General features: G+C 42.1%; 1 protein-coding gene across 2 annotated transcripts in view; it reads left to right on the top strand.

Annotated features, from left to right (window-relative positions):
* IQCA1 (IQ motif containing with AAA domain 1) overlaps positions 1-24,873 on the top strand; it is a 160,434-nt gene that overhangs the window by 104,581 nt on the left and 30,980 nt on the right. The window contains exons 10-14 of one of the 2 annotated variants that reach the window (XM_050916494.1): positions 5,180-5,286; positions 5,504-5,602; positions 15,543-15,601; positions 19,025-19,107; positions 22,479-22,586. In XM_050916494.1, the coding sequence (XP_050772451.1) occupies positions 5,180-5,286; positions 5,504-5,602; positions 15,543-15,601; positions 19,025-19,107; positions 22,479-22,586 (456 nt within the window). The remainder of the gene's footprint in view (positions 1-5,179; positions 5,287-5,503; positions 5,603-15,542; positions 15,602-19,024; positions 19,108-22,478; positions 22,587-24,873) is intronic. The other variant, XM_050916495.1, reaches the window with a different exon arrangement.

The raw sequence follows: 24,873 nt of genomic DNA, 5'->3' as shown, positions 1-24,873 counted from the left end.
CTCCTTAATTTGCAAGGAGTGTTTTGTGTGTGCTGCTAAGCATGTTTGGGGCCACTTTGGATCTTGTCCTTGCATAGGCACAAAATGGAGGCAGAGGGCACAAGAAGTGTGTCCCCATCCTGCAACAACAATAGGAATCCTTGCACTCAGGGCTAGCAGCATTGCCGACACCAGCCTCTGCATAAGGGGCAGGGAGAAAATGGGATGGGTTAGGCTTGTGTGAGAGCATGCACAGTGGTCCCTTACTGATCCCTGAGGGCCAGAAGATGTCCTGGAACTCCTTCTGGGGCAATGCATCTCCATGCTGCCCCGAATTCTACCTGTTAATTCCTCAGAAATTTTGTATACTGATTGTCTACAGCTGTACTGAAAACATTGCTCAGCTACAAATGTAAAAGGTGGAAATACAAAACAGCATGCTCCATTCACATACCTTTGTAAGTGGTGTGTGCATCACTGGAGGGGTGAGGGAGGAGTTAAATAGTTTAAAATATTTAGGTTAATATGCATGGTTGGGTTAAGAGTACTGACTCCATGATATGGATGGGATGGGGGGAGAGAGACTTCCCAAATCTCACAGCTAGCCCTTTCAAAAAAATGTCCATTTATTATTACTTCTGCTTGAGAGCTGATAGGGGCAAGTTAATTGTCAAAAGTGTAACTGAAAACAGATGTGTACATGTTGCCATAAATTGTATGTGTAGCCAAGGTATGTTCCTTCTTAAATCCTCCCTAACAGGATACACTTGTAGGGGCTCCAAATATGCAGGTTTAGAGTCTTGATAAATTATATGACACATTGTGACTACCCTATGCACTGAAAACGCCTCCAGGAGCACTTAACAATGAGCTTGTGTAGGCAAGAGACACTGCTAGAATCCATTTGGGGTAAATTGAAACTACAGCCTGGGATTCAGATTTAACCAATTTGTAGCACATCCAGAAATCCTTAGAGAGGGAACAGTAACTCCAACGAGATTCAAAGGATAGCTATGGGAATGTCCAAGCTTAATGTATTCACGGTAAAGTATCCAGAGCTGTTAAGCTTAGGGTGACCAAAAGTCCCGATTTTATAGGGACAGTCTTTATTTTTTCTTATATAGGCTCTTACCCCCTACCCCCATCCCGATTTTTCACACTTGCTGTCTGGTCACGCTAGTTAAGCTTTGCCTCACTTCTTTTATCGTTGCCACTTGTGGATTGAGATGATCTGAACCAAAAGTCTGGTTATGATCATGCACATTTCACTGCTTTTCAAAAAGTTACTAATTTCTACAAACTGCACATCCCCCAGCTCATTCACAGCTAACCTTCACAAACAGCTGTCAGGCATGGTCTAGATACTTAGTCCTGCCATGAATGCAGGGGCCTGGACTAGATGACCTCCTGAGGTCCCTGCCAGTCCTATGATTCTATTCTATGAGTCTATGATTCAGTATAGTTTATTACATAGCTTTATCCTTCTACAGGTAAGCATAACGTACTCTATCTTCACTTAGTACGCTCTGCAATCCTCATTTAAATTACCAACAGCCAAAAATGTACTGCTCACGTGTGAAGCGCAATTTTTCAAAATCTCAAGAATCAAATCAGATAGATGGTAGAGTGACTCTGAAAAGGTCACAGTTTTTTAATATTGGATTTTTTTTCACTCTCCCCTTGCTTGAAAGTTCTTAACTATTGTCTATAGAAATTTTGAGGAAAACTCACCTTTAGCAGTGAATAAGCCTAGAAAATTTCAATCTAATAGGTAAGCATTATTCTGAGTGACCAAAAGCAGATGCTTACAATGGAAACATTTTGGGAACCTTAACATCCACTTAAAAACACATTTTACACACACACACACACACACACACACACACACACACACACACACACACACACACACACACACACACACTGTATATAGGAAAGCAACCTCTCCCAGAACACTGTGAAAGTACTACTTGCACAACTTCAAGTTGTGGCACAAGCAATAATTTGTTCTTGTGATATTCTACCTACTAAAGGCACTTATATGGCCTCTATCACTGAGCACCTCATATTCTTAATGTATTTATCCTCACAAGACCCTTGTAGGGCAGGGCTATTACCTTCATTTTACAGAGAACAGACAGGCTAAATGACTTGCCCAGGGTCACACAGGATGTTTGTGACAGAGCAGGATTGAATCTGGGGCTCCTATAGCCCAGCCCAGTCCTCTAACCACTGGACAATGCTTCCTATGTGTTTGACAGTACTGTACGCTGTGGTGACATGACTTCATGTTTATCTTGCGTTGAAAGATCTCAAACCCTGTCACCAAGCGGCTGAAAGTTTCCATAAGAGTGTGATGATTAAGCATCCCCCAACATTGACCCTGGCTGCTCTCTGCAATTAAAATATTAACACTAAATAATGTTTCCTACATTAAAAAGGCGAAGGTTTCTGAGTCTGAGCAAGTGCACTATAAGTGCTGACGCTGACAGCCATGTGAGCCCAAAGGGCAGCCTGATAGCAGCCCTGTAGAGATAGAGAAAAAAGATGAATCTAGAGAAAGCTATATGCATTTCAAAAAGATGATTCAACGGCACTTCACAAAAACATGCACACACTCCCATACTTAAATGGCCCTATATGTAACTGAACACCATGCACTTTTGACCACTCAGTGAAAACATCATGTCCTTAATCTTCCGACCTTGCTTTAAAATGAACTTGCCGGTATGCCGTACTGGACTGGACCGACTTACTTTCACCTCTATCTTCTAAAATTAGAGACCTCTAACCTAGTGACCAATTTAGTCCTCAGTGAGCCAGTTGCCAAGTAATATCAATAAAGCCTATTGGCTAAGGTGCAGGAAGAAGGCTGTCACTGATTTGTCTGGAGAGCCTATTACCCACTAATCCATGCACAGAACGACAAACAATTATGAAAAATAAAATAAAAAGTGTGGCTCAGTCTATGAAAAATAAATACCTAAAGCTTAACACTCCTGTGAAAACATAGCACTTGCAACCTGTTGACCCAGCCAGGAAAGTGTTTAAAAATTCACATCTCTTCTATGTAATATCTTCTTTCCCCAAGGCTGAAATTCCAAACTAGGGTAACCCTGGGGGACGTGCCTTCTAACTAGGGCAAGTCAACCTTTCCTGTTGAAATATTATGTGGTATCTGTCATGTTACTTGACAGGCCTGGAGTCATTTCAAGAAATTGACGTCTATACCTTTTTGTTCCTTTCCTCGTTACCAAAAATCCACTGTCATCCTTAATCATTACCATTTTTAGTTATAAAATTAGGACTCTTCACCTGCAAAAACTATTCCCTGTGTGTAAAACTACACAAATTTTGCACATAATTGGAATCCAAGAGAATTCTCAGAAGCAGTAGATAGCAGCGTGTATTATATTAACTAGAATAAACCTTGCATGATCTCCTGTGGGTGCTATGAATACCTTTCTCAGTTTATAGTGTCTTAGTGAAAAGAGTAGCCCATGAAAAACAGCTTCATAACGGAGTCTATGTTTTAAGGTAGAAAACTAATTTTAAATCATCTGGAAATTGAATCAGTGCATACTGCTGGAGATCAGCTGTCATTATAAAGATATTATCAGGGTGTGGAATGTAGGGAAACTCAAGGTATGGAGTTGTCCTTTTAAAATTAATTCAATCTATTGAAAGAGGGGATGAGGAGTTTCCCTTGTTAAATTTGTGTCCTTTGTTCATACCACAGTATTCAAACGAATACAGGGCTTTCCAAATTTCAGTTTACTTTTCTGGAAAACAAAAGGTAGTTTTCATTAAAAATATTCACAAAGTAAAATCATTAGGTACTTTATTATAAAAAGAAATTTTGCCATAGACTTGCTCTTCTCGCTTTCCCTCCCTCAAATGTAGTTGTTTATTTCTTGTGTTTGTCCCATGCAACATTAAAAAGTAGTGATGTAATGTCCATTGGACTACATGACTCTTTTTTGGAATCCCTCCACTGCCTCCCCCTTGCTTACGATATGACGTTTAAACTTCTTGCCCTCACCTTCAAAGTTCTGCATAGCTCTGCTGCACCTGTATGTGCTGGATCCTATTTTTATCTTGTTCCCCTTTGCCCCACCAATGATGCCAGCCTCACTGCCCCTTCCATCTCACACTCCCATCTTCATGCCTTTGTCTGTGCTGTCCCTTATGTGTGGAATGGCTTCCCAAGCCAGTGGTCCAGGCCCACACCTCATCGTCATTCAAATTACTCCCAAAACTCACTTCTTCTCTGGGCAGGTCTACACTGCAGAGGGGATCAAGGCTCTGAGATCAATCCACCGGCAGTCGATTTAGTGGGTCTAGTAAAGACCTGCCAAATCGACAACAGATCGCTCTCCAGTTGACCTCTCTACTCTGCTCCCAACAAGAAGAGTAAGATAAGTCGACGGGAGATTTTCTCCCATCAACCCCCCATGTTGTAGACCCCATGGTAACTCAACCTAAGGTACATCGATTCCAGCTACATCATTCACGTAGCTGGAGTTGCATAGCGTAGGTCGACTTACCACGGTAGTGTAGACATAGCCTGTGAGGCACAAATGTTATCCCACATCAGTCAAATGCCCTCTCATTCTATTGTATTTAATGCAACTTTGTATTATATAACCAGGCAAGGGAGAATGAGGATGATGAGGAGTTAATGTTTTAAATTAACCCATGCCTCTGGTCCCACAGCTTGCCTTATCTTTTTTGTGTCCGTCTTTTAGACTGTAGGCTCCTTGGGTAGGAGATATTTGTGACTTCCCCATGACTACAGTTTAAAACTTCATACAGTAAGTAAGAGGGAGTCAGTGAAGGGATTCCAAAGTACAGTGACATGATCAAACTCATTTTATATCATTACTCCTTAAGGTTGCAAGTGAAAAACACAAGCAATGATGCTCTAGCGATTAGGACTTGCAACTTCTAAGTGACAACCTCGATATCCATTACTGGCCCCCTGAAATCCAATACCAAACTACAATACAAGGCAAAAAAGGTTAACCTTGAGTTTCACATAACCTAGCACATAGTGCTCTGATCTTGCTTGGGGTCTCTAGGGTCTGCTACTTACATATAATTAATAATGATTTCAACTACCCTGGTTTTTTTCAACAACATCTAAAAAACCAATGTCTCCTCTAACTTTTTGCCCCTTTTCTTTGCTTTTGGATAACAGACATTTGGCAGAACAGAGATGAGCGATGGAATTTCCTCCAGGAGTATGACCCAGAATTGATCAAAGAGGAGAAGCGGAAAGAAGTGGAGGAGGAGATCAGAGTGCAGGTGTGCTTACAACAACAATAGGACATTTATAAGAATGGTTCTTGCCGGCATGGGTTTCTCTATGGTTGTAAGACCTGGCCCTGACATCTAGACCTTGCCCTATCCAGTCTTTTCCTTAAATGTTTGGCTGAATATTTGTCTACAGAGTGATTTCAGGTGCATGGCTGCAGCATGGAAAAACTAAGGAAAAAATTCAACCTTGTGCCTGTCTGAATAGGTTGATGAGCTGATGCGACAGGAATTGAAGAATCTGAAACTGGCAGTGGACAGAGAGAAGGACAAAAAACGGAAAAAGAGTAAAAAAGGTGGAAAGAAGGTGAGTGCAGCAAAAGATGGGAAGCCAGCATGCATCACAATTCTCTACCCCTAAATACCAAGGAAGAAATCCTACCCCCATTAAAGTCAATAGCGATACTCCTTCTGTGAGTTTTTAAGTGAATCTTGGGTCACAAGAGGTCAAAACCACCTTACATGTAAGCTGATTTCTTAGGCAGCTTTGTTTTGGGTTCTTTGTAGTTTTTTTAGATTTCAATGTTGACCAATCCTTACACTTTTATTTTAATTTATATTTTAGAGCCAGGCAAACCATTCTGAGGGAACAACTCCACAATATTGATCTGATTTTTAAGAGTACGCTGAAAGCACAGCTCCAGCTGAAGCCAACAGAAGTGGAGGGTGCTCTTCACTTTTGAAAATCAGACCATATATTGTGAGTCTGATTGATCCAGGTTAATATGATGGTCTTGTAATTAAGGCATGGGACTGGGAGCTAGTAGATTTTCCATGGACTGAGTCTCCTCCATTCAGAAAGCAGGTCCCTTTAAGTTGTCTGCAAATGGACACCCAAAAACTAAGACAACTAAAATCACTAGTCACTTTTGCAAATCTTGGTCTAATTATTCAAGTATCTGAACTGACTGACACACAGATGTGTGCATTTTAGTAAATATTATTTAAATATATTCTGCTCAGCATTGAAGAATTTAATGCAATTAAACCACATTTATTTAGGAAAAGGAAATAAGTTAGCAGCATAAATTACTTTAGTGTATTTGACCCATTAAAACGCAGCAAATATAGCAGTGCTGGAGTCCTAAAAAAATAAGTGCTGGAATGCAGAGCAGTGGGAGGCCCCAGGAGGGAGCAGAGGGAGCTAGGATGAAGGCGGTGGGGGAGCTGGGAGAGGTCCAGGTCCAGTGGAGCAGGAGATTGATTCCCTGCCGTTGTCCTGCTCCCACATCTCCTAGCTGTGCCTGACTCCTGCTCCCTATGGGGGATTCTGCTGTCTGAATGGCCCTGCTACTTGACTCCCGACATCTCCCACCTCACTTCTATGCTCCTTTGCCCGCTCCTGGCTGTAGTGTCCCCAGCTCCTTCCACTGACCCACTGTCCAGCACCCCTTGTTTTGGCCTGCCAATGGCACCGGATGGCCTGACATACTGCAGCTGAGGAGGGAAAGATGCTGCCTGGCCCAGACCCAAGGGAAGTGCCAGAACACCATTCCAGCTCCTAAAAAAGTACCAGAACAGCATTCTGAAGTGTTCTAGCACAACTTGAGTGCTGACATATAGCGTTGACATCTAGTTTCACAGCATTACAGCAGGCAGAGAACTTCACAACTGCATGTTCCTTTGAATTGCATGTGCATTTTTATTTTACCGAATGATTTACATTCCAAACAACATCTGTACAGCAGGCATTCAGCATTTACAGGCGGAATCAGCATTTCAATTTAAAACGCTGAAGGCAAATAGCAAACCCTAATCTTGTGCTGAAGTTTCACTCTTGGACTTGTTTGTGCATGCCAATACCTTCATCTCCAGGACTTCTAGTAAGATCTCAGCCCTTTTGGAAATTTAGAAAGCTCTTTGCACCTGACAAAAAAAATTACAAGGACAATTAAATAAATCTAGGTTGATGCATCTTTGAAAATTGATCTATGAATACTATATGAACTCAATTAAAATAATGTCAGGGTAATTTTGAAGAGAAGGAAGCAATGCACAAAAATGCATGTGACGTTACAGTGATTCAGCACACAAAATGGATAGTTGCATGCACACATGGCAGTTAAGACACCTCTGATCTCATTTGTGTACACAATATCCCCCAGTTCATACACACTGAGTCACTGTTGTGAGGCCTATGGACCTTAGACTGCATTTTTGAGAATTTGGATTTCTATAATGGGCATAATGTAGACTAGGAGCAGTTAGGAAGCAGCTTGCCAACTCACTGATGAAGAGTACTTAATTATTCAATAGTAACCCTTCTGTCTGATCAAGGGCCACGGTTGGCAGACCTATCCAGCGCTTTTTCTAGAGAGCCAGGGCCTCTGGAGCAGGTGATACAAACTAGGGTATGTTTCTAGATTTCATGGTGCCAGTGAAGACTAAGTGATGCCAGATGTAAAAAAAAATTTTCAAGGGGGTTAACCTGCCTTGGAAACAGCATTCCCAAGACAACTACTATAGAGACAGACCCTTGTTTCTATGTCCAGTTACCAGTGCGAAGTTGGCAGTGAGCATAATGTCTTGTCAAGCTGAATACTGAAAAGCAGAGTTCATGTTCTTTCGTTGGGGCATGCTCCATTTCCGTGAGGCTGTTTTTCTTGAGAATCCTTACTGCAGCTTTTAGAAAGATTTTTTTTCTATTTGCTTTGTAACTGCCATTCACAGCAAGCCCGCAGATCTTAGTGCTGTTCCTCTTTGGTCCTAGGAAATATACACACTAGGAATTGATGTGCAGGTCAAAAGCACCATTGCAGTCTCTGTAGTGGCACATTAGAATAAGTAGTCACAGGTAAAAAAAAAAAATGCTAAGAATTAGAAAAAGGAAATCTCTCAATCCATCAGGAAACACTCCTGACATACATCTTTCCCAGAATTCCCTTTTCTGAGGCAGCTCAGCTTGACATGCGTTGAGATGTGTAAGCACCATTGAGATTGAACTCTTAGGAAGCCCATTGTAAGGAAACGGACTGTTTCTCCCTGCAAAACTGTTTAGATGAATATATATTTTTTTCCTTAAACAGGACCTTCGACTTTACAAGTTGGATTCTTTCAGACATCCCATTAAAATCCAGAAGGAAGCTGTTAGCCCTCCTACTTCACACAGTTTACCTCCAAGCAGAGCCTTGCCTTTGATTTCAGGACTTTTAAATACCATTTAACAGTCTAAAAAAAAAATCAGCAAAATCACTTACATTCCCTCAGAAGATAACAGGCCATTTTATCCTGTCGGTGGAGTTACACCAGAGTTTCATTTGGCCCAATAGTTTTAGAAGGACCCTAAATATTCACCTGCTGCCTCACACTCAAAGGGCAGGCGGATTAGATTTTGGAATATTAGCCATTAGGCTGTGATGAAAATACATCAGTCAGCCAGGCATGATGGGTAAGAAACCAAATCACTTCTTATTCTGGGCCAGACTCAGATACCCTTACTTAGGCTAAACAGCGCCTTACTCCATAAGAGTCCCTTTAAAATATTTTATTACTGTTAAATATTTATACTAAAGTAATAGCCAAAAGCTCTCATAAGGATTGCAGGCCCTGTACAAACACTGAAGAGACATCATTCTTGGGCCCCTGTAGGGCTTACAAGCTAGACACATCAACAGGCAGAGGATAGAGATGAGAATGCAACACTGAAGCAAATGAATCTTTTGAAGAATTGATCCAGCTTGGTAGTTAAATAGATTGAAGGTTATTTTTAATTGACTGTAGAGGTGGAAAAGAGGCATAGTCACACCTTGTCACCTGTGCAGCCATAATGAGCAGACAAGGTTTGTAAGCAGCAGGGAGAAGTGAATTTTAAGGATGGATTTAAAGGAAGATACTGTCAGTTTTAACTGCATCAGAGAATTCGCCCCATGCATACGGAAGAGCGGACTGGTGGATGGTGCAGGCTGGGAATGAAGGCAAGAGTCAACATTATTAGGATTCTAACAGCCCCACCCTATTTAATTGCCTTAGTAATCTGAAGACTTTAATGAGGGGTACAATTTTCAGAAGTGACTTACTGAAAATCCATGCTACATAGACTTGAAGTGTGCCAGTCAAGCCCAGAAAAGAGGAGGTTGCAGTAATAATGAGGGCCTTGGCTGCATGGCCAGAAGAGAAAAGCAGGATTTTAGAGATATTGTGAAGAAAAAGTGGCAAGATTTAGAAATTGCTCAATAGTCACTTGGACTGCCATGGAAGAGGGCGCTATTCAGTGCGAATAAGGGTATCAGAATCTGGCCCTCTACACCGACATAGCGCACTTGCTGCACACACAAGTCCTGGCTTTGCCTTTTCCCCTTGGGTTTTTTATTTCAGGGACATTTAAGCCTCGCAAGTCATGGTCTCTAGGCACTCTTAGTAGATTGGTCACAAATTAATTGAGCAAAGATTGGGAAAAATGAGCAAGAAACTAATGTGAACTTTAAGGAAAGAAAATGGCTCAGATTGTGTGTGCATGTGTTACTTGCATCATAGTTTCAATATAAAAGGGTTTCATAACTGATCTCTGACATAACACATTGAGTGGCAGCACACCACAGCAGCATTAGCCAGAAAGCATGGAGAGGCATCCAAGGGCTTGTCTTGCAATTCTGACTATCGGGGTGTGAACAGTAGTGCACACCAAAGTGCTGCACTGTAACTGCCCAGTGAGGTCATTGTGGGCATGAACAAAAAGGTTCATAGTTCCCATTAATGTAACCCTCCTTCAGACTGGACTACATCGTACAAACTAGGAACCTTTCCATTCGCACTGGCAGCGTCTACACAAGGGAGTTACAGCACTCTGGTGTGCAGCCCTGTAGTCTGAACTGCGGGGCAGTGTCGACATAGCCTTAGGATACTCAGTGCTTCGGTACAGTGCTGTGAAGACACGGTTCCCTGCACTACTTACGGAAATGTGCAGCAGCACAAGGCCATTGCTGTATGATTTGCAATCTGTAGAGGAGATACATTAGCTGCTGTGATTAGTTTCAGAAGCTGCTTCTATCGTTTTTAAAAAGTTGCCTTCTTCTCTAATGTCCCCTGAGAGTTAATGTAATATGACATGGCACAAATACGTTGGTGAGCATGTTCCCATGCTGCCCTCCATGAGAAGAAAAAGCTTCTTCACCTGCCATTTAGGGACCAGCTGCAGTCCATGAAACACTTGCAAATGGTTCAGAGAAAGCTGGTTACATGGTTTCCAGGCCTGAACTGCACTTAAAAGAGCTAAAAATATAAAAAAAGCATGAAGTACTTTCTCCATGCTACTTGTCTACATAAGCAATTGATGTACCTGAGGCAGGTACCCTGTACAATTGCAAATGAAGTGGAAATGGTCAATGCAATTTTGACTTGCAGGGAAAGTGTCTACAAGATTGTGCTCTACAATCCTGCTGCAAACTGATTCTGTGTATGCTTACAGCAACACCTGAACTGCTCAAAACCTGCTTAGTGATCACACATTAAAGAGACAAGACCCTGTGCACACCCCACTTAGGAATGGAGACGAGGTACCATTAATTCAACCAGAACTAAATGCAGTTTCTTATACAGTAGAGGATATGCAAGAAAGTGGAAAATAACCACGAATAAATGGGTTAGGGGATGGAATAGATGGACACATTTAAAGGTAAAAATCAAATAGGTTTTCATAACTGATCAACCTGTTTACATTTACTATATAGTAAAAGCAACTGTCAGTAAGATACATTTTGTAGGAAAGCCACGGTTTAAAATTCACATTTCCTCTTATCTCAGTGCTTGCCCAATTTCCCAGAAACACTGGTGTCAATTAGGAAAATATATTTTTTTACATATAACATTTTTTTAAGCTTTTGAGTTAGTTTACTGGTGAAAATGCGCTGAAGAAATTACCAGTTGGCCAATAAATTCAGCATATGTTCAGTGTCTTTATAAAGAAAAAAAATCTTACCTTCCCAATAAGTCCCCATGCTGTTATAATTTCTTCCAACTTCCTAAAAAAATATAAAGAAACAATGCAAGGAAGTACTGGCAATACCCTGCTAGAGCAGACGTGGGCAAACTATGGCCCACGGGCCACAACTGGCCCGTGGGACCATTCTGCCCGGCCCTTGAGTTTCCAGCTGGGGAGGCTAGCCCCCGGCCCCTCCCCCACTGTACTGCCTCCCCCACAGCCTCAGCTTGCCAAGCCGCTAGTGCTCTGGGCAGAGGGGCTGCAAGAGCCACCGGCCTGCCCCGGTGCTCTAGACTGCACGGTGGCATGGCTGGCTCTGGCTGGGCAGTGCAGCTACCCATCTGGATAGGGGGTGGAGTCCCGGGGGGGCAGTTAGGGGCATGGGGGCCCATGAGGGAGTGGTCAGGAGCGGCTCTAGACATTTTGCCGCCCCAAGCACGGCGGCATGCCGCAGGGGGCGCTCTGCCGGTTGCTGGTCCCTCAGCTTCGGTGGACCTCCCACAGGCATGCCTGCAGAGGGTCCACTGGTCCCGCGGCTCCACCGAAGCCACGTGACCAGCAGACCCTCCACAGGCATGCCTGTGGGAAGTCCACCGGATCCGTGGGACCAGCGGATCCTCCACAGGCATACCTGCAGGAGGCTGCCTGCCTGCCACCCTCCCGGCGGCCAGCAAAGCGCTCCCTGCGGCATGCCACCCCAAGCACGTGCTTGGCGTGCTGGGGCCTGGAACTGTCCCTGAGTAGGGGGGTTGGATGGGTCAGGGGCTCTGAGGGGGGCAGTCAGGGGGCGTAAAGTGGGAGGGGGCAGGGGCCAGGCTGTTTGGGGAGGCACAGCCTTCCCTACCCAGCTCTCTGGACAGTTTTGAAACCCTGATGTAGCCCTCAGGCCAAAAAGTTTGCCCACCCCTGCATTAGAGCCAGTATCTCTGCAATCTCCCACTTGCTACTATAGCGTGAAACATACTTTTCTGACGCCATCACTAAAGATGTTTGTGCAACGTAGAACATGTTTCTTGTCCTATAAACCACCACATACTGCTAGGACTATTTACATAAAGAAGTCTGTGGTATAGTTCTGCATATTTGGACATGTTTGTATTATTCTAATGCAGGGCCATTAAAAATATTAGCTTTCTCTTATCTATATAGCTCTGGGTTTATCTAGATTATTTACATTGTATTATGAACAGTAACCGATTATATGAGCAGTAGATTTTCTAATGACCGGATCATACTTTAGACAGTTATGATTGATTCATTTCTAATCAGTGCTGATTTACTCCAGGAACAATAGCATTTTCCAGATAGCTTGATAGGCTTTTATTTTAAATGTGCAACCCCTGGAGCACTGCATAAGGGTTTGTGAATAATTGAATAAAATAATAAATAAATGCATGAGTAGGAGGTTATATAGTCTCTTCTTCCCAAGGGCTGAGGAAACTAATCATTTATGCTCATGCCTGGCTTTTAATGTGTGAAGTAATCTATTGACCAGAGCATGATCAATCCCATTAGCTCATGCTTAAATTCTTCTCTGGACTGGGCCTGCTACACCAAGCTCTAACTTCACTGTGTGTTACACACATGGATTAACCAGGCGCTGTCCTTAGTTAATTGTTGTGTTGAAATCCATAAGTAGATTTGTGTCCAGTGACTTCTAATGACTATGGAGAGTACTAGCATATGAGATTCCCACCCTTGTGTTTATTTGTTTTCCATGGGGTTTTGCAATGTGTGAGGAAACCATTTGCACAATATGTAGTCTTCTCGTAATCCTTCAGTTACTGTGGAGAAAATCCCAAGTGAAGACCTGCTCTAGTTATCCTGACCTCATGCTACTTCTTCCCTGAGGAGGTAGGAAGGAGATTAATGGTTAGGGCACTAGTCTGGGACTCAGGGGACTTGGATTCAATTCCTAGCTCAACCACAGCCATCCTATGGTACCTGAGGCAAGTCACTTTGGGTACGTCTACACTACAGGATTATTCCGATTTTACATAAATCGGTTTTGTAAAACAGATTGTATAAAGTCGAGTGCACGCGGCCACACTAAGCACATTAATTCGGCGGTGTGCATCCATGGTCCGAGGCTAGCGTCGATTTCCGGAGCATTGCACTGTGGGTAGATATTCTGTAGCTATCCCATAGTTCCCGCAGTATCCCCCGCCCCTTGGAATTCTGGGTTGAGATCCCAGTGCCTGATGGGGCAAAAATCATTGTCGCAGGTGGTTCTGGGTAAATGTCGTCACTCTTTCCTTCCTCCGGGAAAACAACGGCAGACAATCATTTCACGCCCTTTTTCCCTGGATTGCCCTGGCAGATGCCATAGCACGGCAACCATGGAGCCCGTTCAGCTTTTTTTTTTTTGACTGTCACCGTATGTCTACTGGATGTTGCTAACAGAGGCGTTACTGCAGCGCTACACAGCAGCATTCATTTCCTTTTGCATGACAGCAGAGACGGTTATCAGTCGTTCTGTACCATCTACTGCCATTGTAAATTGGCAGTAAGATGACGGTTATCTGTCGTTCTGTACTGTCTGCTGCTATCATGGGTGCCCCTGGCTGAGGTTGGCCGGGGGCACAAAGGCAAAACTGGGAATGACTCCTACAGTCATTCCCTCCTTTATGGTTTCTAAAAATAGAGTCAGTCCTGCCTAGAATATGGGGCAAGTGTACTAGAGAAGCAGTGTATCAGAGAGCACAGCTGTTTCATGTCAGATCCCGCAGAAATGATGAGCTACATGCCATTCACGGGGGTGCCCCTGCAACAACCCCACCCGTTGCTTCCCTCCTCCTCCAACCTACCTTGGCAGTGTCCCCCCCATTTGTGTCATGAAGTTATAAAGAATGCAGGAATAAGAAACAGTGACTTGTTAGTGAGATAAAATGAGGGGGAGGCAGCCTCCCAGGGCTATGACAGTCAAAGCAGAACATTAAGCAGTGCAGGGGAGAGGAGCCCAGCCTTCCGCTGCTATGATAGTCCAGGCAATACAGAATCTTTTCTTTACACATTAAAGGGAGGGGGCTGATGGAGCTCAGCCCCCAGTTGCTATGATGAGGACAGTTACCAGGCGTTCTGTACCATCTACTGGGAATGACAGGGAATCATTCCTATTTTTACCCAGGCGCCCCTGGCCAGCCTTACTTGAGGCCAGCCAGGAGCACTCACAGGCTCATGACAAGGACGGCTAGCAGTCCTACTGCACCATCTGCCATTAGGGAGGGGAGAGGAGCGGATACTGCTCTTCACTGCCGCAGCATCGCGTCTACCAGCAGCATTCAGTAGACATAGGGTGACATTCAAAGAAGTCAAGAAATGATTTTTTTCCCTTTTCTTTCACATGGGGGCGGAGGGAGTAAATTGTCAAGCTATACCCTGAACCACGCCGGACAATGTGTTTGAACCTACAGGCATTGGGAGCTCAGCCAAGAATGTAAATATTTTTCGGAGACTGCTGTGGACTGTGGGATAGCTGGAGTCCTCAGTACCCCCTCCCTCCCTCCCTCCCTGAGCATCCATTTGATTCTTTGGCTTTCCGTTACGCTTGTCATGCAACACGGTGTAGCCTGGAGATTTTTTTCAAACGCTTTGGTATTTCGTCTTTTGTAACGGAGCTCTGATAGAACAGATTTGTCTCCCCATACAGCGATCAGATCCAGTATCTCCCATAGGGTCCATGCTGGAGCTCTTTTTGGATTTGGGACTGCATTGCCACCCGCGCTGATCAGAGCTCCACGCTGGGCAAACAGGAAATGAAATTCAAAAGTTCGCGAGGCTTTTCCTGTTTACCTGGCCACTGCATCCGAGTTCAGATTGCTGTCCAGAGCGGTCACAGTGGTGCACTGTGGGATACTGCCCGGAGGCCAATACCATCGATTTGCGGCCACACTAACCTTAATCCGATATGGTAATACTGATTTTAGCGCTACTCCTCTCAGCGGGGAGGAGTACAGAAACCAATTTAAAGAGCCCTTTATATTGATATAAAGGGCCTCGTAGTGTGGCCGGTACAGCGTTAAATCGGTACAGGTTTAAATGTGTAGTGTAGACCAGGCCTTAGTCTCCCTTGTGCCTCAGTTTCTCATCTGTAAATAGGAATAGTACTTCCCTATCTCACAGAGTGCTGCATGGATACAATCTATTTCTCAGGTACTATAGTGGTGAGGACCACATAAAAGTACATAGATAAGCCTAAATACTTCAGCATTTGTATTTTTCCATTATTAAAGTTGGATCAGCAAGCTTTGGCCTTCATCTCCATTCCAATTTCAGTTCTACAGCCCTACTACTTATGTCATTAATTGCTGTCTACATTTATGGTCCTCAGAAAAAGAAAAAAGGGAAGAAGAAGGAGAAAAAGAAGGAGAAAGATTTGACTCCCAACAGGTAAAGAATGCACCCGTTCAGTCTAAGAGTTACAGAATGATGGAATTATGTATCCTTTATATTTGCCACACTGCCAAACCCTCTTTGTTTTGTTTAATTACAAAAGGACAGTGTCAGAACTGGTAGGTTTACATTTCAACCTACCGGTGCCAGCAGCCTCACACTCATGAAGAGCCCTACAACAAACAAACAGCTATAAATATCTACAGATGTCTAGAAAATAAAACAAATCCATCATGAATTTGCAAAATGTTCGTTTTAGTCTCTGAAATATTTCAAAGTAAAATCTGTTTCTGTGTTGTCAGTAAATGCCACATCGCCTCTTGACCAATAGGTTTGTAGTGCTACCCATTACAAGACAAATGGTGCTTTGATGGTTTACGCTGTACAGTAATGACCCATGCTGGGTGCGTTTCCCTTTAACTATACTGTTTTCAGTAGTTTGTAAAAGCCAAGGCCTTAATCCTGTAAAGACTTACACACGTACTTCAACAGCCAGACTTCACTGACGCCAATAGGAATCCTCAGGCATAAACATAGCATGTGTGTAAGTCCTTGCAGGCTCTTGGGCCCAATTCTTTAATGAAACCCCTTGCAGTTTTATTCCCCCAGCCCCTCACCAGCAGATGCAGGAACACCTGGCAGGCTCAGATGTCTACAGATTTTCCATCCAATTTAAAGTCCCTGAGAAGAGAGGCTGTAGTCAGCCCTAGTGAAATACACAATAAAGCAGCCTTTGTTTCTCATGTAACAAGTACATGTCATAGATCAGTCTTATTTCTTGTCTGACCAACATAAATTCTTGAGGGCACCTTACAATTTGTTAAATATTTCTGTGCTGAGGGCAGAGTTTATTTTCCTTGAGGGGTTCGAGCAAATTCCATGTTTTGACACCTGCATTTTCAACATTCACATGATACATCTACTGATAATCTGCCCATTTTTCACTTGTGATAACTCAGCATAGGTTTGTATTGTATGTAACAATAAGCACCAGTTTATCTAGTAGCAGCGTGGAACAGGGACAGATTGCACTCCTAAGGGAGCAGGAGCCAAGAGCACTGTAGGGACAAGTATGCTCAGCACCTGGTGGAAAGAAGTGCCTTGTATTGTGATCCAATCCTATTCACTTGTATAGGATTTAGCACAACTGGGCCCTTTGGGCACTACTACAATACAATCCATCAAGAATGGTGTCTTATTTGGGTTTCAAATGTAAAAATCTCTTAAGCCAAATAAGTAAGCGTTGAAGAAATATTTCATGGAAGTGTATGGAAGATGACCTCTCATACTGACATACAGTATGTCCCTCAGCCCACACTGCTTCCAGCAGCTCCCATTGGCCCGGAGCAGCGAACCGCGGCTAGTGGGAGCCGCGATCAGCCAGACCTGCAGAAGCAGCAGGTAAACAAACCAGCCCAGCCCACCAGAGGCTTTCCCTACACAAACGACAACCCCAGTTTGAGAAACCCTGATATAGCAGCTCCAGGGTCTATCAATTAAATGCATATTCATTTTTACAATGATACTTACTTTATACACACATATATGAACATATACTTGTACAGCTGTAATGCTGATGCCTCTGAGTGGGTCAGCAGCATCAAGGATTGAATTTGGGACCTCTGGATCTGAATGCATGAGGCTCTACTGCCTGAACTAAAACACCCGGCCCTCTTAGCCAAGGCTGTAGCAAGCACAATCAACCTCTATTTGACCTATCCACCTCTAGAGGGGGACAGAGTGCTACACCAAACAGGCAAGGCTTACTCAGAAAATATGTAATTACTATACTACTATGCTATTAGTAACTATTATTTTAATACTATATTATATGCTTTGTAGTAGCTAGCTTGTTATAATAGTTTCTTTGGCCTTTAAGTTTCACGCATTGCTCCTGCTTGCTGTTCAGGAAAAGGGGTAAAAGTTCAGAAATAGCCAAGAGGGGCTCATGTCTATCTTTGTGTATTGTTACACGGTAGAGAAACAGAGGGGCTTCAATCAACAGACGGGACTGAGCAGAACACACTTCCACATGGAGGAGATGCAGTTCAGGCATCATTAAATTTGCACATTTAAAATAATAAGGCAGGAAATGCAGAAGTTATGGCTCTTATAACATGGACAAGATAGCACTGCTGTACCTGCTGTACATTTTGTGATATACACCTAACATAAAAATCACCACGTTATACATTCAGCTATGAAAACAAGAACCAGACTGGCAGCATTAATGTTGTAGGCACATTAAATTTTGCATTTTCCTTATTACTGCTTATGTATTAATTATGCACTGTGTGGGCATAATTTTAAATGAAATGTCTATTGGTAAACACACGAGACATGAAATTAAAGGTATATTGATTTTATTGGCCAACTGATACCTATTATTAAATATTTGTATTCTTTTAGTAGTACTGAAATGCCTCAGTTAGGACTGGTAACTGAAATTATTAGAGGCATGGAAAGACTTCCTTATGAGACACAACAGTTTGGAACTGTTTAGCTGGAAGGCGAGATGAGTAAGAGATGTTAAAGGTATACAAAATAATGAAAGATCTAAAGAAGGTCACGTTAGGCATTCTTATGTACCCTCAAAATATAAGACTATGACCTTCAATAAAAATGGAAGGAATATACTTATATAATGTACAAAGAATTATTTCCTCCAAGCAAATTTAATTAATCTGTAGATCTCATTCCCACAAAATATCATGGAGGCCTAGAGTTTAGCAGAATACCAAAAAAAAGAGAGAAAAAAAAATTCAAGGATATAAATCCTCACTTCTTAGGGCAAAAAGACACCCACAAATTGACAAGAGATAGGAAGAAACTTCCTCAATGAGCATGTTATTCCATAATTGTCCACGGCATGATTTTTTCCCACCTGCCTCTACAACATTTGGCTCTGGCCCCCATCAGGGAGGATGCCAAACTAGGTGGACCATCGGTTTATCCAGTATAATAAAGTATGTGATGTTCTTAAAGGAGTGGAAGTTGGTCCATTGAAAACAGAATCAATTCCAGAAAATTAATTAATTACTAATTGCAGAAGCATAATATGTGCTGTCATTAGGATTTTAAAAGAATTTCTCAGTAATTGATAATGAATGAGTACAACAGCAGTCAGTGATCATCACCTGGAAACAGGTAGTCATGACTGCTATAAGAAATCATGTGGTATATAAGGAGATAAAAGTGTAGGAGTATTACTTAACAGAGAAGGAGAACAAATAATAGATGAGACAGAAAAAGTCAATAATGATTAAATATTGAAGGAGATAATCAATTTTACCACCCAGTAAAAAATTGCATATTATAAAGCTAAAGATGTGTAAATGTTCCATTCAGTTTTGTTACAGACAGTTTTGACTGTTTTTGCAGATCTCTATAATTTTCTGAAATTATGTATCTTGTCGGTAGGACCATTGATTCTCTGTACAAGGAACTAGTAGAAGGAGGATTACTAATAAAGCCCAAGACAGTGAAACTCTCTGATTATGTTGGTAATGTATACATTTTTTAATGTCTTGCATATCAGAGCTAATATCTTGAATATTATGAGAACGTTTCATCCATAGTGAACTTCAGTTACAGCAGTTTGGCTGCTGATACAAGATGGATGAAATAGATTGAATGAAACAACAGACCAATAACTCAAGTCAGAATAAATTTAACCCTTTTTTTAAGATTTGAAATGTGGGCTTGTTTTCTGCATTTTTAAACATATTTGCATGCAATTACTTTGTCATTCCTGAATTTGCCAGGTGCCAGAAAGAGAAGTACCAAAATATTTTAAGAAGTTGCTCTCGTGTTATTTATAATCCAGACATAACCAAGATTTCAGGAAAACCTTTTCCTAGCAGATTTCCAATTCAAAGCTATTTGGACTTTGAACATCCTAGTGTTTGTATGTTTTAGCTAATGAAACATGCAAACCTTCCAAGGTTCACTAATCACTATGACCAGCCACGTCAAGAATGAAATGAAATACAGTTACAGTTTCAATAAGATTCCGGGACAAGTGTCTAAAGTTAGGCACCCAAATCAAAAGAAGCCTGATTTTCAGAGGTGCTCAGTACCCACAATTTGTACTGTTGAAGTGCCTAACGATGGAGGTAAGCACTGGCTTTATGTACCCACATTTGAAAATTCTGAATTTCAGGCTGTCACAAGTAGCTGTCAGATGTCAATTACCATTCAAGCAGCTGCAGGCAATATTGGCAAGAAAATGGAACTGGAGGGCATAGTGAGCTTGTGTTTTATATTGTGTCCTATATTGTGTCCAAAATATTTTCCAGAAAATAAAATAGTAGCCAATATTATATAGTCTCACATACACAGATAAAAAACCTCAAGCAGCATAGAAAGATCTGAGTATAGTGGGGCTAGTGTTCAGAGAAGAAATACAATCTCACAGGTTGCAGAGTGGCTTGATACACCCTTTGATTGTTTTGGGCCATTCCCTAAAATGGAACAAGCTGCAGTATATCAGGGGAAGGACCCACTAATTTAAAGGACCACAATTAAAGAGGTTGTGGGTATCTAGCCCGTACAGTGCATCTGGCCATTAATATGGTATATATCTCAGCAGGAAAAACTGGAGTCTCTCATATCAGCTGTAAGTGCCATGTTTTTATAAACTGTTAAAAGCAGCATTTATTGCCAACAGAGTCCTTGTCCACTCTAGAGAATGAGCTGGTATTGGTATTCTATTCATTGAATACTCATTAAAGAGCATAGAGTGCTGTGAGTAGTAATGGAAGCTTTTCGTTATTATTCCACGCGCCCAACCACTATCAGCTGTCCTTTCCAAGGTCATTTATGGCTAACAGACATTTCAATCACAGACACTTTGAAAGAACATCTTAGCCAATAGGATAGTTAGTGGCTGGTAACATGGTAGAGTTTTGTAAAAATCCAAACATCCTCTCACAACTTTAATAAAACACTCAGCACTAAATCCTCTACCACACCAACTGGAGAGCTGGATAGGGGGGCAATGATGGCTTTGAGCCATCTTTGTAATCCCTTGATCCTGAAGCTGTCCAGGACTCAGTTTGGCTCGTGTCATAGCTTAGAGTAGCCTCAGGGCTGCTCTAAGTTACATAAAAGCAACACTGACCTCCTAGGAGCCATTACACTGGGTGGGGGATCACTGTAATACAGTGATCATAGCCAGCACGTCCCCACACAGCCCCTACTCTGAGTAGGCAGAGGGAGGTATAGAGCTGTCAAAGCCAATCCTGCCCCAGCAGAAGATTCTCTCATTTTCAGGGAATTCTCAGCTTTCCATTTAGGGCAGCTGTGAGTCCCACTTGCACTGCTAGAGTGACGCAAATGGTACTTGGCATTTCCCAGGAGCGAGGCCTAAAATGTTTGGTTTGATATCAAATCAAAAGCAACATTTAAAGTTACAAGGTTAGAGTTATAGCCCATAGAGAAATAAATGAGTGCCCTTCAGCCCTGAATCCTGAAATCCTAGAAAGGTTGCTCACTCACTCATGGTTCTTGGCGAGAAGACAAAGGGCAGAACCGTGCAAGAAGCCACACAGTGAGTAAAGGTACTGAAACATCTGCCCCTATGACAAACCGACATTGCTGAACTAATTTCCTTGGTGACCTTATCTAAATTAGTCAGAGAATATCCATCATGATTTATGGCCAGTTGCAATTAAACCCTTTGATGCCTTCTAATTAAATCTCTGAAGATTAATTTCTAGCCAGTTCTTTTAATTTCTCCTTAAATAAAAGATAAAACCTGAAATGAATTTTACCCTCAAAGGGGGAGGAGAGGCTATGCCAGTGCTTGTCCATCTCCTTGCCCAAACTATGACTGTATCTCTCAACTCTCTCATTTTATACCTAATTTTATATCTATCCCAGATAAGCTGGATGTTCTTCCTTCCTATTTGTAAGTTATCATCACTGAAATACAAAATGGTATTAGTTACAGAACATGTTATTTATGCTAGAGAAATGAATCCTTCTTGAATGTATTTTTCCTGCACTATTAGTGTATGTCTGAGCTGGAGGTGACATTTCCAGCTTGCAGTGTAGTCTTAGCTTCATGAGTACAATCTTGTCTGTAACCCTAGGTATGTACTTGGTGCGACTAGCCCATCCCATCGCTACACTGCTATTTTTCGCGAGCTAACATGCAGCTACTCAAGCTGGAAGATACCCCTCCAGATCCAGCATAGACATAGCATTAATTTTCTTACTTGTGTCCCATCCTTCTGGATCTTTGTCCTATTGTGTCCTATATGTGATTACAGCTCTCTAGCGAGATGAGGCAGGACTCTTGTTTTAGACTGCTTCAGTCTGCAGGAGGGCAATGCAAAAAACAAACATTGAACTGAACACAGACTGCTGTGCAGAGTGTCCCCACTAAGATGTGGTGGGAATTATGGAGGCAGGCAGCATTCAGAAAAAAAATTAAGTAACCTTTTAAACAATATATTTTCCCCTCTTTGAAATCCCTTAGATACATCTTGGTTCATTGGTGATTCCAAAAATATGACATCTCAACTCCCCAAATTCTCTGCTACTGATGTGATTTATGGTGTCAGTAATGATTCTTTTATGAACCACAAAGTTTCTTTGAAAGGTTATTTGCGACGTATTTCTCTGCTGCATGCCCTCCACAATCTGCTTAGTAGGGAGAGTCAGCACAGGAATGCGTGCTTAACTTCATTTTCCTTCTAGGCCTGTATTCCATATAGCAACATTCCCTACCGGAGTCCTTTCCCATGACAGAACTGGGTTTGCTCAGAGCATGCAAAATTTGTATTCCGTAGTAGTTTTTCATTATTTGAATTATGCATTTTATAACAATACAGTGTCACATTTATTAAGCCCATGCTTCCTCCTGCAGGCGAGTACAGCTATCTGGGGACTACACTTCGTCAGGTAGATATAGAGCCAATGCCCTCTCTCACAGATGTCAGACAGCTAATAGCACTGTATGGAATATTGCCATTAGGTAAGAGCACAGCAAAAATTACTAAAGGGCAGAATATGATGGTTTGCTTCCTGCCAGTAACGTACATTTTTACTAGCTTTGACAGTGCTTGATTGATTGTAGTCTAAAGCATTTTGCAGTATAATTGTTTTTCAATTAAGCGTTCTGAGTGAAGGCCATATCATTTTAATAGTGTATAAAAGAACATGAACATGCTATTGTCAGGTATTGCATTTCTTTGCCAGCTCTGTTTGCATTTTAAGAGTTTGTGAATGGCAGCACATAAAGAAAATCACATGGGAAAGATAATAGCTAAAACAAGCTCCAGTATTTAAAATCAATCAAGTTAAGGGAAGGGTTAAGGTTGCAATTTACCTTTTACAAGCTGGCTAATGTTACTTGGCACCAAGCAAGGTGAGCAGTTAAGGAATTAGTCTGAGTAGATTCCAGATAGCTGAAAGAGAGCACTTTTAAATGTCCTTGTAGTTTTAAATGCCAGCCACTATTAATATGAAACAAGACTTAGTTTAAACAATGTCTGGCCCAATATTTTTCTCTATACTGACAGGCGGACTGTAGGCCAATCAGACACTTACTACATAAAGTACTACTTAAATAGCACGTGCTATTTATAATTTCCTTTCATAATGTTTTCACTTTTGGGAGACCTCTGTCAGAGGACAGGCAAATCCTTGGCCAACCAACTCAGTTCTATGTAGAATCATAGAATATCAGGGTTGGAAGAGACCTCAGGAGGTCATCTAGTCCAACCTCCTGCTCAAAGCAGGACCAACAGCAACAGCCTCATTCTCTGCCACTCTGGCTCTGGTTTTGGTGTTGGGATGGAGGGGAGCAGGGAGCCTTCTCTTCCCCCACCCCTGCCTTTTGTGTGCCTTTAACAAAGACCAGGGACAAATGCAATCCTTGCACTCAGGCTGCTCTCTCTGTACACACTGAAACACACTGTGTGTATTCCATGGTGCCAGCCCCCTCTGCACAGGCATATAGAGTGGGCCCACTGCACCAAGGGGAGAAAGCTGCGTCATTCAGAAAACTCTTCCCATCCTACAACAATGGGAATTTGGAAAAGAGGGAGCGAGAGCTTTCCCTCAAAGGGCTTGTCCTCCAGTAGCAAGTTAGGTTGTATTAGTTAACTTGACTCCCCAAGAAGTAGTTCTAACATTATGTTAAATGGAACTTTGCAGTCAGCGTAGACAGGGACCTTCATTTTAAGACCATGTCAGCTGGTCATTGGTTAACTCTGCTAGAACCAGCTGATGACAAAGATAAACATGACATCCCTGTCTACACTGCAAGGTCATGTTTTAACCTAATTTTTTAGGATAATCAAGCCCAAAGCCTGCTCCCGCCAAGGTAAGAGGGACCCATAAACCTCCTCCCATTAAATGAAGAGAAACTGTGAGAAAGGAAAAATACCCTCAACCAGTAAAACAAATATATTCTGCATTTGCAATAGCAAATGTATGTTAAAAAATATATATTGTCTGAAGCCAAAAAGTCTCAGCAATTATTTTACCTTTGGATGACATTTTACTTAACTGGCCTCAGAACTAGTTAATCATTGTATGAGAGAGAGCGAGCGAGCATGAGCATGTGTGCGTGGGCGTGTGCGAGAAAAAGCTTTCCCAAAAATATTCACCTGATAGAGAAAATTTCAGCCGAAAAGGAATCTGAGAAAATTTTAAGCAGTAGAAAGGAGACTTTTTAATGGAAGTTACATTTCTCTAGAGGGGGGTTCTATTGCTCCATTATAATCAGTGTATAATAGCAGTAAATTGGTATGAAATAACCAAAAATATCCATATAACTTGAGAGGTTGGTAACTTCACTAGATGGTTCATGGTGCTGGAATAAAGGCTTATGGTGGCATTCATCTTAATACTTCATTGTAATTTATTTGGCTACTTTAAGTCATTAACATATTGATGGATGGGTTTGTTTTCACTTTGAATAGCATTATTAGCTAAACTGTCCCCTCTTTTGTGGTGGTTGTAGGAGTCGGAGTTTCTCTTGCTCTTGGTACTTGGAATAGAACTTTTCCAGAACTGGCAAAGCTCTCGCAAAGGGCTCTCACCTTCTGGACTTTTTCCCTTACCAATTAGCTGGCAGACAGAAAGTTTGCAAACCCTCAGCCCATGATGAGAGGCATAACTGCTCAAGTTCCTTTGGAGTGGTAATCACTATATCAAGACAAGGGCATGTTTTTATGTGGCATGTAAAATGTACTGACTTTATTGGATCATCAAGGGAGAGACAATGTATATGTTTGCAGTTAAGTTTACTGTCC

Source organism: Gopherus flavomarginatus, chromosome 10 (genome assembly GCF_025201925.1).
Source record: "Gopherus flavomarginatus isolate rGopFla2 chromosome 10, rGopFla2.mat.asm, whole genome shotgun sequence".
NCBI lineage: Eukaryota > Metazoa > Chordata > Testudines > Testudinidae > Gopherus > Gopherus flavomarginatus.
This window is presented reverse-complemented; position numbering and strand designations above follow the sequence as displayed.